The 13,671-nt window shown below is 50.5% G+C and overlaps 2 protein-coding genes across 2 annotated transcripts in view; one reads left to right on the top strand and one right to left on the bottom strand.

Annotated features, from left to right (window-relative positions):
- Nucleotides 1–13,671, top strand: part of AHNAK (AHNAK nucleoprotein) — a 139,814-nt gene extending 126,143 nt beyond the window's left edge. Inside the window, exon 6 of the mRNA XM_070565345.1 lies at nt 13,401–13,671. Coding sequence (XP_070421446.1) covers nt 13,401–13,420 — 20 coding nt within the window. The 3' untranslated portion in view covers nt 13,421–13,671. The remainder of the gene's footprint in view (nt 1–13,400) is intronic.
- LOC139074493 (uteroglobin) lies at nt 2,067–5,162 on the bottom strand. The gene is made up of 3 exons (XM_070565352.1): nt 4,789–5,162; nt 2,518–2,705; nt 2,067–2,213 (listed from the first exon to the last, which is right to left on the bottom strand). Exons 1-3 carry the CDS (start codon nt 4,913–4,915, stop codon nt 2,181–2,183), a joined length of 348 nt encoding a protein of 115 aa, XP_070421453.1. The 5' UTR covers nt 4,916–5,162; the 3' UTR covers nt 2,067–2,180.

The raw sequence follows: 13,671 nt of genomic DNA, 5'->3' as shown, positions 1-13,671 counted from the left end.
GTTTTCATTTGATAAGAATTACCTTGGCGGTTGCCTAGAGAAGGGACTGCAGGGATACCATTGTGAGCTGGGAGCCAGTTAGGAGGCCCCTGGGGTTGTGCACGTGGGCTGGGTGATGTGGCCAGGGGTGGCCCGGTGGACACAGAGAGGGTTCGCAGAGGTGCTCTGGAGGTAGTCTTGCTTGACTGGGTGTGCTGGTGCTGGAGAGGGGAGGGTCAGGGATGCCCCTCTGGCTTCAGGTTGGAGCTGCCGGGAGGATGGAGATAGACCTTACTGAGATTAGAAGCAGACTAGGGAGAGGGATCAGGAGCTCTCCTGGACAAGAGGAGTTTGAGATGTTGGGTAGATGGTAGGATACAAGGGAAGGAGGTCTGGGCTCTTTTGGTGGCAGGTAATAGAAACCTAGAGGAAAGCTTCTAAATTTTCTGCTGGGGCCCAAGGGCATGGCTTAGTGGCATTCAAAAAGGGTGGGGCCGGGGGGGAGCCCCAAGCATCCTCCACACTGCATTCTCTGTGCACCTGCTCATCTTCCATTTTGCTTGATCCTCTGCCTGGAATGCTGTGTCCTCCTGCCCTCATCCCTCCTGTCTGGGTCCCCTCATCCCTCCTGTCTCCGCTCAAATCATAGACAGGGGACTCCAGAGCTAAGGCCTGTCCAAGCTACTCTTGCTCACAACGCTCCTTTAATTTGTTCTATGGCTTTTATCACAGGTTTATCTATCTGTCTATTTGTTTACTTGCTTCTTTTGAGGGAGCTGGTAATCTTCCCCGCTAGATGGCCAGCTCCCTGTGAGCAGAGGCTACTGTTTTATTCACTCCTCTCTATTCGGGGCTTATGTGTTTGTTGGGTTATGAAATCTGCTCCTGGGTTCCTCAGAGTGCCCAGCACCACTGTGAACACATTGAAAGTGCCAGTAAATACCTAGGGATTAATTTCATGTCTGAGGTCCCCTTTGCCACAAGGAAAAAGGGGTGACTGATTCTCTTTTTGCGTGAAAGTTGACTGGACAGGGACTCAGGCATCGGGGACAGGGTGGGGAGCAAGTCAGAGAGGGATGTCGGGGTCAGAACAAGAGCATCGCCCAGTGGACAGCAGTAACCGGGTGCTGACCAGTCTGGTCTTGACCCTCCCGCCCCCCCCAAGCCTCTTCTGGGCAGAGATGTCCTTAAAGCAAGACTGACACAAAGGGACGGTTTGGCGTGCAGGCCTCTGCAATGTAAGCCTGGAAATAGGATGTCTTAACAATGGTGACCGATAGGATCTAGAATATGCATAGGAAGGGGTTTTTTCTGTTTTCCACCTCCTTTAAAAAAAGTTCGACAAATAATTTCATGTAGCAAATATGAAGTGTGCAAAATATTTAACCCGCCATCTCTGAGGACTCCCCTCAGGGTCTGTCACTTCTCAAAGTCACCCCCAAACACCCTGGTCCCTAATCAGGGAATCGAGTGTATTCCTCCCTCCAGCCTTTGTTTTCTAAGCATCTGACAGGAATCCGATTCCTTCCATAAGTGGAGGGCAGTGTCGTGTGCTGTGTGTGACGTGAGCGACTCTGACACAGGGCCGTCCAGCCCCTAATGGTCCCTGCTGCTCTGTCAAAATTCTTGAAATAGCCACCATTTATCTTTGGGAGATGGGACTCTCTGGAAAGCTCCATCTTTGCTTGCAGGCACGTCTGGGTAGCATAACCACCTTTAATATTTCCTTTTCCACCCAAGAGCAGGATCTCAAAGGGACTGGAAGAAACAGAAGAATCTCATCACTACATGGATGGGGGTTGTGGGGTCAGCCACCACCCTATGCAGACCTCCCCTCCCTCCCCTGCAGGTCAGGTTTGATCAGGGCCTTGGTACTTTTCCATCTTCTCTCTGCCCGTGGAAGGGAGTGTGCGCTGGAAGCTGCTGGCTAGCCTGGAAGGTGGACTGGTAGGGAGACATGGGCGTGGGCCCCTTGGGGATGTGTTTGCACGCCACTGCTTCTCTTTCTGCTCCTGCTCAACCTTTCCCTAGCAGTGACAGCCCGTCCCACTCCAGCACAAATTAAAAAAGAGGCAAGGGCACAAGGGTGAGATGCTTATCCTTTATTAAAGAGAGCCAGCCTAGGCTGCTGGGGACAGTGAAGGAAGCATCCTGGCAGTGGCAGGTGCTTCCAGCAACTGCAGCTCTTCAGCTTCTAAATCCTAAGCACACAGTGGGCTCTTTGCTATTTTGTCCTAAAACAAAGAAACAAACAAACAAAACCCAATATAATAGTGAACGAACCTTAAAGTTGGACGAAGATGGTGGAACACAGAAACTTTAACATCAGATAAGAAGTTCAGTCAATCTGGGAGGAGCTAAGCTTGTAAACGCTTTGATTATTTCTCAGAAGCCTCTTAAAAGGTGCCATGACTGTGCCTCCCTCCCCGGGGACATTTACATTGTGACTGTCCTCTCTGGATTGCAAAAGGGGCCGAAAAGCATCCAGGGGCTTGGGCAATCCACTGCTAAGCAGTGTGAGTGGAGGAAGCCGTGTACCATGAGCTTGAAGATGCTGTCCTTGGTGTTCTTGGGGAGGAAGTCCACCAGCGTCTTCAGCTGGGTCGTCGCAGCTGTCATGTCTGCATCAGGTTTGAAGGGTTCCACTGCAGCCTCGAAACTGGCAGGTGTGCCCAGGAAGAGGCCTTGAATGATGTCTGCAAAGCTCTGGCAGATTTCTGCAGAAGCTGGAGCACGGGAAAGAGAAAGCACATGAATCCAGGCCCCCTTTCAAGCTGGCCAGCTCCCTGGCTGGGCCCACCCCAGGTGCAAACAGCCAGGCCTGTCAGCAAGAGATAGCAGCCTTTTCGTCGATGGTGAAGGATATGAGATTGTTGATGCTCCAAGCAGCTGGCTCTTGGGCTGTGTGGATACTTCCTGGGTTGCAGCCAGCTTTCTGTGGCTTGCCTGAGCCTTCCTTGCACTTCCTGGGTTGGGGTGAGGCAAGGCGCCATTTGTTCTCTCTGTTAGATTTCTAGGCAGAGTATTGACAGCAGAAGCTGCTGGTCTGATTTTTTTTTTAATTAATTATTATTGTTTTGAAGAAGACTGGCCCTGAGCTAACATCTGTGCCAAACTTCCTCTATTTTATATGTGGGATGCCTGCCACAGCATGGCTTGGTGAGGTGTGTAGGTCCGTGCCCGGGATCCAAACTGGCAAACCCTGGGCCTCTGAAGCAGAGTGCACGAACTTAACCACTGTGCCACCGGGCCGGCCACTGGTCTGATTTTTCATGCCGTGTGGGGGCTGGGAAGAGGCCACGGAGAATTTTCGCTCCCACTAGAAACAGGTCCCTGCCCTCAGGAACATGGGCAAGAGTCACCATTTCCTACTTTTTCTTCCTCCTTCTTCTCACTAAGCCTCAGATCGCGTCCTTGAGTTCTCTGCCTTGTGTGCAAATTCGGCTTCTGTGCCTGGACTCCAGGGCCCCACCCAAAGTGGGCGCTCCAAGTCAAAAACCCTCTCCGGAACCTAGACCCCTGCTTTGCAACTTACTATGTCACCGGGGAAGTTATTTTAGCTTTCTGTGGCTCCGTTTGCTCATCTGTAAAATGGGGATAATATCCCTACTTTGTAGGGTTGTCGTAAGAATGAAAAAAAAAAAAAACTATGAAAGGGGCTCGGAACAGTGATTCACACACTGTAAGTACCAAATAAATGTTGGATATTATTGCTGGTGTTATTACCTGTGTGCTCACACATATGCACAAGTGCACCCAAGATCCACCCCAAAACGTATTTCAGTCCCGTCTTTCTGAGCCACCTCCACTGTACACAACATCAAGTTCTTCTAATTAATATACTTTTCAGTCCAAAATGATGTTATTTCCCTTTAGAACGAGCATCTCTGCACAATAGCTGTTTCCACCGTCTCTTGGTTTTGGTTTTCTAACTCTTCCCTCATCCCATCTCGCCCTAGGGTCATAAAACTTATTTCCATGGGTATTATGAAACTTTCAAAGTGAGTTCACTGGAATTAGTTCAAAGAATATATATATATATACATATATATATATATATTATTAAGAGATGAGGCTGTTAGGTGTTAAAAAACAGGAAGGTGACCCAATTCCCAAAAGATCCAGGGGCTTGGAGGGAAGTGTGGTTGACTGTTCTCTCCCTCTCTCTCTCTCTCTCTCTCTCCCCTCCATTCCTTTCCTCTTAGTGACAGCTGCAACTACTCAGAAACTGCTAATCTCCTTTTCGCAGAGGACAAAAATGTTTAGAGAACTCCACTCTGGGTTGGTAATTTCCCAAAGGAAACATCCTCTTCTGGAATATTCCTCTCTGCCCAGAATGGGAGACCTTGCCTTGGTTTGAGTTTCCTTTGAGACATGAGGCTTTGCAGCTCCTTCCAGCCCTTTGGCTGCCACACTGGTGTGCAGACCTCAACCTTGGAGGCTGCACCAAAGTCTCTTGGCATCTTGGGGTCTGTCCAAGTTGGGCTTTGAGGAGCTCGTTATTCCTATTCTGTTGGTCGTTGGACAAATGCATCTATGTGGGATCTCCTCCATGCCTCCCTCCAGTCTATTCCACTCCCTGGAATCCTGAGGCTGTTGGATAGGGAAGATGGGATCATTTTCAGGTTTTCTCACAGTCTCAGGGCTCTCCTCAAGTTCCCCAGATGGGCTTGTTCACTAGACCCAGCTTCCTGGCCGGGAGTCCGCATGTCCAGGCCCTCCCAGGAGCCACCCTTTCTCCTGAGCAGAAGTGGGCGGCAGGGAGAGTTCCGGAGCCCAGCTTGGGGGAGAGGGGCTCTGGGCACTCACCAGGGCTGCAGCAGAGAGCCAGGATGGCCAGGGTGACGATGATGGCGAGTTTCATGGTGGACAGGAGGCTGGTGAGTGAGGCTCTGGCCGTGTCTCTGGATCCGGTGGTCTTGAGTGAGATGTGCATATTGAGATGCCTTCTTATATGCTCGAGGCTGCACCCAGAGAGAGGAGGACAAGGCGTGGGACCCAAATTACGGGAACACACTATTTACTTGGGCATCGGATCCATGGAAAAAGTAAATATTCTCTTTTCCCAACCCAGTTTCTGACCCCATTGAAACTGAGGTCACACAATGGGCCACTTAGGAGGGGTGGAACCCAGAGTCCTACACGGAGGCAGCAAGGAGATTGGAGTCCGAGAGCATGGAGACCTGGCTAACTGTGCCACTCTCTTTGAACCTGAGCACTGGGGCAGTTCAGTTCAACAGAAGCAATTGTAGAGGCCGCCTGGACCCAGCACCCCGGGAGAAACTGAGTGGCAGTGACAGGATGCGGACTCAGGACTCCTGATCCTCCACTGGGCTCTTTCCACCACTCCTCTCCCAGGGAGGCGGCTGAACCTCAAGCCTTGAGGATCATATGGTCCAGAGCATCACGGTAGTCACACTTGGGGGATACCCTGGAGAGAAGTATGTCGACAGGTGAGAGACTTCTCCAGAATGCCCACGACAAACCCAAGCCCCAAATCAGGCTGGAGAATGCCCTGCTTGAGCTGGGTCCGTTCCCACCTGCAACTGCTCTCAAGTCCTGCCCTCCCGATGGCCAAATCAATGGGCGCTCCAGCCCTTATCTCGCTTGATCTCTTAATGGCCTTGACCCTCTTAACGTTTCCTTCTTAAGCTGTTCTCTCTCCTGTGCTCCCACGCCTCAGTTCTTTCCTCCCCAACCGTCATTGTTCTTTACATGTTTGTTCTTTGCTCACTGTGCTTACGTGTTGGTGGTTCCAGGCTTTGGCCATAGCCCCCTTCTTGCCTCCCCTCGCCACGTCCCGTGGCCACTCCCTTCCTTCTCCAATGCCAATGCCCTAGAACACAGGCCTGGCCTGGCTAAAGTGGAGTCCTAAACGGCCCCTTTGCCTCCTAGCCTGCCTTCCTCAGCCATCCTCGGAAAGGCCAGCAGAATGAGCTTTCTAAAATCCACTGATCATATCCTTCTCCTTCTTGAAACCCTTTGAAAGCTTCCTTTTTGTGGACAGGATAAAATTCAAGTGCCATTTACAAGGCCCTTGTCCACTGACCATTTGGGCATGTGGAATTTGAGCCTCGGTCCGCCACTCCCATATGGTAATCTGACTCTAGCCTGGTATTTGTAGATTTGAGAACACTCCATGTTTTCCTTCATGCCGTTCTACCTTTACACAGGCTACGCCTTGGTCCTGGAATGCACATCTCCTGCCTTGTCTAATTCTCCCAATTCTATTTGTATTTCAAGATTCAATCACATGTCTGTTCACTCATTCATTCAATGAATGTTGACACCTACTGTGTGCCAGGCACTGTGCTAGGACTTGGGGTAGACATGGAGAGGCACTGCCTGGAGCCCCTTCAAGAAGAACTTGCCACCTGGCTACGAGGAGTGTGGTCAGCAGAGAGCTGCCAGCTGCCAGTAACTTTCGGGTCTGCTCCAGCTGCAGACTGCTGCGTCACTCAAGTCATGCCCTTCCTGGGGCTGCTCACATCTGGCGACCGAGCAAGGAGGGCACTTCTGCACCGTGTGGGATAATTCTGGTGGGCAGGACTTACTCCAGCGCTCCCTGCCCAGTTGGCTGAGACTTTGCCAGGCCTGCATTGCAGGCCAATTTTCCTTTTGTCCAGTCCTGCTTTCCCCACTTCCCTTCACAGTTGCTGATCCCTAATGACAATCTTGCACTCCAGACTCCATCTCAGCATCTGCTTTCTTGACAGCATCAACCCACGACAGAGATGCAGCGATGAACGAAGCAGGCCTGGGTCCCTGCCTCTGTGGAGCTTCAGTCTGCTGGGGGAGACAGACAAGGAAACAGGGATGAAAACAAAATAATTGCAGGTGTGTTCAGTGCTAGGGGAGGAATTAGCATGGTGCTGGGACAGAAAAGGCTAGTGAGACTCACTCAGGTGGGGGCATCAGGGCGCTCCTCTCCAAGCAGGTGATCGATGCTGAGCCCCATATGGGGAGGGGTTCTGGGTGGAGGGGATGCCAGCACTGAGGCCACCAGGTGGGAAGGACTTGAGTGGACCTGAGGAGCACAGAGGGGCCCTTGTGCTGCAGTGAGGAGCATGTACCAGATGTACAAGCCCCGCGGGGACCAGGTCTCACAGGGCCTCCCTCTAAGGTCACGGAAAGCTCTGGAAGGGTTTTTTTAATGCTTTTTTTTATTGTGTTACGATACACGTAATGTAAAATTTACCATCTTAACCATTTTTATGTGTACAGGTCAGTGGTATTAAATATATTAACAGTGTTATGCAACCGTCACCACCATCCATCCCATAACTTTTTCATCTCGTAAAACCGAAACTCTGTACCCATTAAACACGAACTCCCCATTCTCCCCTCCTCTAGCCCCTGGAAACCACCATTCTACTTTCTAGCTCTAAGATTTGACTACTCTAAGTATCTCATATAAGAGGAGTCATGCAGCATTTGTCTTTTTGTGACTGGCTTATTTCAATAAGCGTAATGTTCTCAAGGTTCATCGTGTAGCATATTGCAGAATTTCTTTCCCTTTTAAGGCTGAATGAGATTCTAGTGTATGTATAAACACGTTTTGCTTACCCGTTCATCCCTCGATGGCCACTGGCATCGTGTCCACGTTTCAGCTATTGTGGATAATGCTGCTGTGAACATGGGCAAACAATCTGGAAGATTTTATTCAGGAGCGGGATATCTAATTTTCCTTTTGGTGAGATGGTTCCTGACTATTCTGAGAAGGGATGGGGTGGTGTGAGGGTGACAGAGCAGCTCAGCAGAAGTGATGGTGGGGTTTGGACCAGCTTACGGCAGCGGGGTGAGGATCTGAGAGACACACAGACATGCTTGGTGCTGGATAGAACAAGGCGGGTGGGGGAGAGGCAGGTGTCAGGACGAGCCCTGTGGGTTTCTGGCACGGACAGCTGGGTGCCTGAGGTACTATTCTCTGACCAGGGAAGACTCGGGGGGAAGCGGGTCGGGGATGGGAACAGAGTGAAGCCTTCTCCGACCTGTGGTTTCCGTGAGTGTTCCCTTTCACTGTGAGCGGCTATATCCCCACCGTACGCTGTTTTGACTCCACAATTGTTTACTTGTTCAGCTCTTTTACGTGATGGTTGCTAAACAGAAATCCATGGAGCATGAATTGATGAATGAGGCCTTCACATCACGTGATATTTGGAGGCTCAGAGGTGCCTTAACGTGGTTGAGAACACAGGTTCTGTAACTAGGCACCCATGAGGACTTGTGGAGTAAATTACTGTGAGTCCATACAAATAAAACACCGTGTGGCTGAAAAATCAGGATAGGAAGACCTTCTGAGTGGATGAAGAAATGACCCCCAAGGCAAGCTGCAAAGGGAAGAAAAACCAAGGCAGAACAGAATCAAAAACAGACTAAAAAGGAGCAAAAAGAAGCCACATAGGTATATGCATAAAACATCTCAGGGAATGGATGGTACGGGTTGTTTCCAGAAAGGAGAACCATGTGGAGGGATCACTGAGAGAAGACTTCACCGTAAGCCCTTTGGTCCCTTTGAATTTGGAGTCGTATGAATATATCATCGATCCAAAGCAAATTTTTAAAAAGACCGAACAGATTTCACACATGCTATAACACGGACGAACCTGGAGGACATGATGCTGAGTGAAATAAACCAGTCACAAGAAGACAAGTGCTGTATGAGTCCACTTACATGAGGTACCCAGAATCGTCAGATTCTTAGAGACGGAAAGGAGAGTGGTGGTTTTCAGGGGCTGGGGGGACGAGAATGGGGAGTTTATGTTTGTTTAATGGGGACAGAGTCATAGTTTGGGATGATGACAAAGTCCTGGAAGTGAATGGTTGCACAACAATGTGAATGTGCTTAACACCACTGAACTATACACTTAGAAGTGGTTAAGAGTGTAAATTTTATGTTATATGTATTTTATCACAATTAAAAAATAATAATAATAAAAAGAGGGAGAGCAAGTTCTAGAATAAGCCTGTCTGAGTTGAATCCCAGATCCATCGGTTACTAGCTATCTTATCTTGAGCAAAGTACTTCACCCCTTTCTGTCTCGATTTCCTTGTCTGTACACTGAGCATAATGATATTATCTACTGCATTCGGCCGTGAGGATTAAATCTGTGTAACGCCCTGTAAGTGGCACCTGGCGTGGAGAATGTATTCGGTGAACGTTGTCGAGTATTGTGTTTGCACGTCTCTGTGTTTAAGGCACAAGAGGGAGGCCTTTCAATGTTGGGTTTTCTTATTCAAGTCTACACACGCGTGACTCTGGGGAATACAGAGGATCTTGGGTAAGCTGTGCTGCTTTCACGCTGGCCTGGGCCATTAGGATGAGCTTTTCCTTTGTTCCTGCCACCCTGCTGTGTCCATCACGTATACCTGTGGGCCTAGCTGACTCCCGTGTTCCTGACCTGATCCCAGGGCAGGGGTTGATAAGTAAGGTTACTTGAGGACAGAGTGCTTCCAGGGTCCACCTGTAGGTAAGCCGTGCAAAGAGGCTTAGGGTACCCAGGAGTATTTTCACATCTCCGTCCTTGAGCTGTAGAGTGAGGGCCTCTCTGTGTATCCTCCCCCAAGCCAGCTGTTTGACAGAGAGGGCCTCCTGGACACACGACATGACCACTTAGTGACATGGCCCAGAGGTCATGCAGAGAATGGCCCCACGAGTGTCATTTGAGACAGTTCATTGGGTCAGTAAGCTTAAAAATAGCACTCTGTGTGCTATTCTCCAAGCTGTGATATAGGAATTGTGTACATCCTGTTCTTGCTCCTGCCATCTCTCTTTGGATGTTCCTTCTCTGGTTCCAAGGGTCCCCAGACAGGCACTTCCATCCTGGCCCTTGGGAGAGCCTTACACGGTGGCAGGGCTGTCTCTCTCCCCTGCCCAGAAGCCTGTAGAGCGCTGGCTTCTCTGACTTGCCTTGTGGAACAGTTAGGCAAAAAGTGTTAGTCAAGGCTCAGAGCTTCTCAGACTCTAACACCTGCTCCTTAAATCCCTAAACCCCACACGCTGTGAGTTCCAGGCCAGAGGCCTCAAGCCTGCCTCAGCACATCTGAGGGCTGGGAGCCACTATTTCTGGCTAGTTGTGGGCAGTCACCTGGTCACTGTGCAAAGAGCAACTGTTTGCAGGAAGACAAGCCGCTCGATTGTTAGCACCTGGGGCATGGCAGTGAATTGGCATGGCTCCTGCCAGGCCCCCGAACCAAAACCACAGCCGCTTGTTGGCTCTTCCTGGCTCTGGGTGAGCCCTGACCCGGAGTTACTGGAGCTTCAAGGGCAGGGCCTGGCCACAGATGGGGGAGCGGCCAGGGAGCCTGCCCTAGGCCCAGCCTTCCCCTGGCTCCGGCTCGGAGGGTGCGAGCGCCTTGTACCTGGCTCTGGCCTGTGAGAAGAGCAGGAGAAAGCCTCAGCCAGAGCCTGAGAGTGGGAGGGACCCAGGGGATCCTGAAGCCCTGCCTGGGGATTTGGATTCTAATGTCTACTGGCTCCTCCTCCATGCACACAGTGTGAGTATGACACATGGGTGCCAGGTTGTGAGCCATCTTCAAGGCCCCTCAGGGAGCCTGCCCAGGTCCCCACTCAGAGGTCTGGCAGCAGTGGGGGGTGGGGGTGGGGGGGTGGTTCTGGGCCAGCAGCAGCTCCCAGCTCGTCCTGCTAGAAAGTATCAACTGAGACCAGATGTTTACCTCTGGGCTTGGCGCATGGCTATCCTGATGAGCAGGAAGCGGAGGTACAGCCTGTGCTGGCATCTGGCTGCAAGTCCCAGCACGGCCCAGAAAACAGGTTGGAGGCCATGGGCGGGCCATTCTGATTCTTTCCATCCTGTTGGGCCACTGGGGGCTCAGGCCACCGGCTCATGAGGTCAAGGGGTCAGCTCATGGGGCAGACCAGAGCTCAGCCTCCTCCCTCCAGCCTGGGCTTCCGGCTCTGTGCTCGCTCAGGAAGCAGCCCCTGGGCACAGCAGATTTTCCCTGTGGGTGTGGTCCATTCTCTTCTGCCTCGGTGGCTCCTGGGGCTGACCCCTGCATTGACCCAGGACCCTCCCGGGAGGGCCTGGCAACTTCTGGATACTCCAGCTATTTTGTCCACTGGTCACGATGCCTAGGGCCTGTGAGTTTTTAGAGGATCTAAAAAAATGTCATGGATCTACTGGCTCCAAAATATAAAGAGAAAATCTCAAAATAGTAATTAATAAATATTTATCTAGGTAACGTTACTGCAAGTAGATTATTGCAACTCATTTCAACCATGATATAGTTATATGTAGATACAATAAAGTTTAAATCGTAGGAACCAAATCATAATTCTTCCTAGGATCAGAATTATTAAATTTATACAAGCCCCTTCAAAAGTTTACAGCCAAAATTACATTCATTATGAGAAGTTTATCTATTTGAATGTGTTTGATATAATATGGAGTGGGAACATCAAAACTAAGATTAGCGCCTCGTGTCCTGCTCGCCCAATACCCGCAGCTATGGCCATACCAGAGCACAGCCACCCGCAGAACAGGCAGCGTGGATCAGAGGGAAGAAATACTCCAGCTTTCCTCTCGTCCCATCCTCTGATCTATAGCCAGAACCTTCCACGGGCTAACCAACTGACATTCAGCCAGCAAGGGGGCCCAGGTTTTCTGGTCCTTAGAGGTCGGCCTCCTGAGGCACAAAACAGATCAGAGACAGGTGCAGAATGGATGGTTGGGTGAGTTCAAATATAGAATAACCAGCACATAACGGTATCGTTCTATATATTCGGCTCTGGATCTCGCTTTTCCCACTTAATACTATGTCTTGGATATCTTTCAACTTTGGCACCTGTAGATACACTTGATTTTTCTCATGCTACACAATATCCCTTTGCAGGATGCAATCTCATCTTATATAATATAATGTAACCAGTACCATATTGACGGACACCTGAATTGTTTCTAGTTTTTGTCCTATTACAAATCACACAGTGACCTACACACCTCCTTCTGTCCTGGGGGTTCTTTCTGTGGGAGAGACCCCTGGATTTAGACATGCTGCCATTGGTATTGACTTTCCCAAGCTCATCCGTTGCCACTGCAGACGGGTTGTTGATGGTGAATGTCAGGGCTGGGAGGCGGGAGGGTGTCAGGGGTGGGATTGTCAACTGTTCTGATTTCCCACAGGGATCTTGGTCATTTTTCCAGTGCAAATTGGCCCTCAGCCCATAGATAGGACAGTAGCTGGTGTACTGAGAGTCGGCAGAGATGTTAATGTGGGCTGCTGAGAGGCATCCTGGGGACACACATCACCCACCCCCCCAGCTGTGGGTTGTACCCAGACACAAAGTGACCTGGCTTTTGCTGTTTGGAGGGTTTCAGGGAGGGGTGGGGGTGCGGCAGGCTCGACCTGCTGAGGATCTGAGCACTTTCTTGGCTCCCCACCAGGCAGGGCAGACTGAGCTGAAACTTGGGAGTGGGCGGGTGGAGCGGGGCCAGGAGCTGGGGATGTGCCTCTGGAGTCCGGGGCACCCAGCAGAACCAGCAGGTTCTTTGCTCTGGGGTAAGCTCCCTCCGAGGGGTGGGGACACTCAAGTTGATGGAAGTCCCTGTTCTGCAGGCTGGAAACTGGTTCCCCTCCGTTTCACAGGCCGGCCCTGCGGATTTGGGCAGCAGATTTCAGGGTTGACAGCACATGACACGATGCACTTCTTGACCTTCCTCAGGAAGCTTGCTCACTTTCTTGCTTAATTCTGCAGGTTCTTTGTTCGGTGGTGAGTCACCCGTGTCCTGCCCTCCGTTTCTGCCCTCTCCCGCCTTCCCTGTCCTGTGCTTGTTCCCACCCATAGGCTTGGTAGGTCACCGCTGGGGCCCCTCTGCCCCAGCACCCTCAGGGTGCTTTGCACGGGGCTCTCAGCCGTCATGGGGCACATGAGCCGACATGGTCAGCAGACGTGGGTCAGGGCCCCGCTCTGATGCTGGCCGGCCCAGCGGCTCTGCAGGGCTGCAACTGTCCTGCGCGCACAGGGAGCAGGGAGGGGAGACAGCTGCAGGCTCCTTCTGGCTCTTGGTCTGAGGCCCAGCGATACCTCACCCATAGGAGCCTGGTGAGCCCCTGGTCCTGCGTCCCCCACCCAACGGCCTACGCTGTCCCCTCTTAGCTCCACCTCACCTTCGGTCCATCAGGGTGATTCAGGGTCCTCAAAGACAGGCGCTTAGGAAATGAAATAGAATTTCCCTTTATCTATCAATCTCTCTGGCATCTATCTATCATCTATCTATCTATCAGGTATCCAGCTTTTTCTATCTATTTTTATAACTAAAGTAGTTATATTTTATATTAATATATATTTTGTATCTAATATATATTATGTAATGTATATTTATCGCATATACATATATAAATATATGAAGACTGTATATTACATATGATACATAATATATAATATAATGTTTATATTATAGGGGCCGGCCCGGTGGCATAGTAGTTAAGTTCGTGTGCTCCTCTTCGGTGGCCCGGGGTTCGCAGGTCAGATCCTGGGTGTGGACCTACACACCTCTCATCAAGCCATGCTGTGGTGGTGTCCCACATAGAAGAACTAGAAGGGCTTACAACGAGGATATGCAACTATGTACTAGGGCTTTGGGGAGAAAGAAAAAAGGAAGATTGGCAACAGATGTTAGCTCAGGGCCAATCTTCCTCAACAAAAATAAAAATAAAAAAACATAACAAAAA

Source organism: Equus przewalskii, chromosome 11 (genome assembly GCF_037783145.1).
Source record: "Equus przewalskii isolate Varuska chromosome 11, EquPr2, whole genome shotgun sequence".
Classification (NCBI taxonomy): Eukaryota; Metazoa; Chordata; class Mammalia; order Perissodactyla; family Equidae; genus Equus; species Equus przewalskii.
Note: the sequence above shows the minus strand (reverse complement) of the source record. Positions and strands in the feature narration are given on the sequence as shown.

Coding starts and splice junctions, on each gene's coding strand:
- LOC139074493 (XM_070565352.1), bottom strand. CDS start 4,915: ATGCACATCTCACTCAAGACCACCGGATCCAGAGACACGGCCAGAGCC. Junction 2,706..4,788: donor GGCTCTCTGCTGCAGCCCTG/GTGAGTGCCCAG, acceptor CCCGTGCTCCAG/CTTCTGCAGAAATCTGCCAG. Junction 2,214..2,517: donor ACAGCATCTTCAAGCTCATG/GTACACGGCTTC, acceptor TCTTTGTTTTAG/GACAAAATAGCAAAGAGCCC.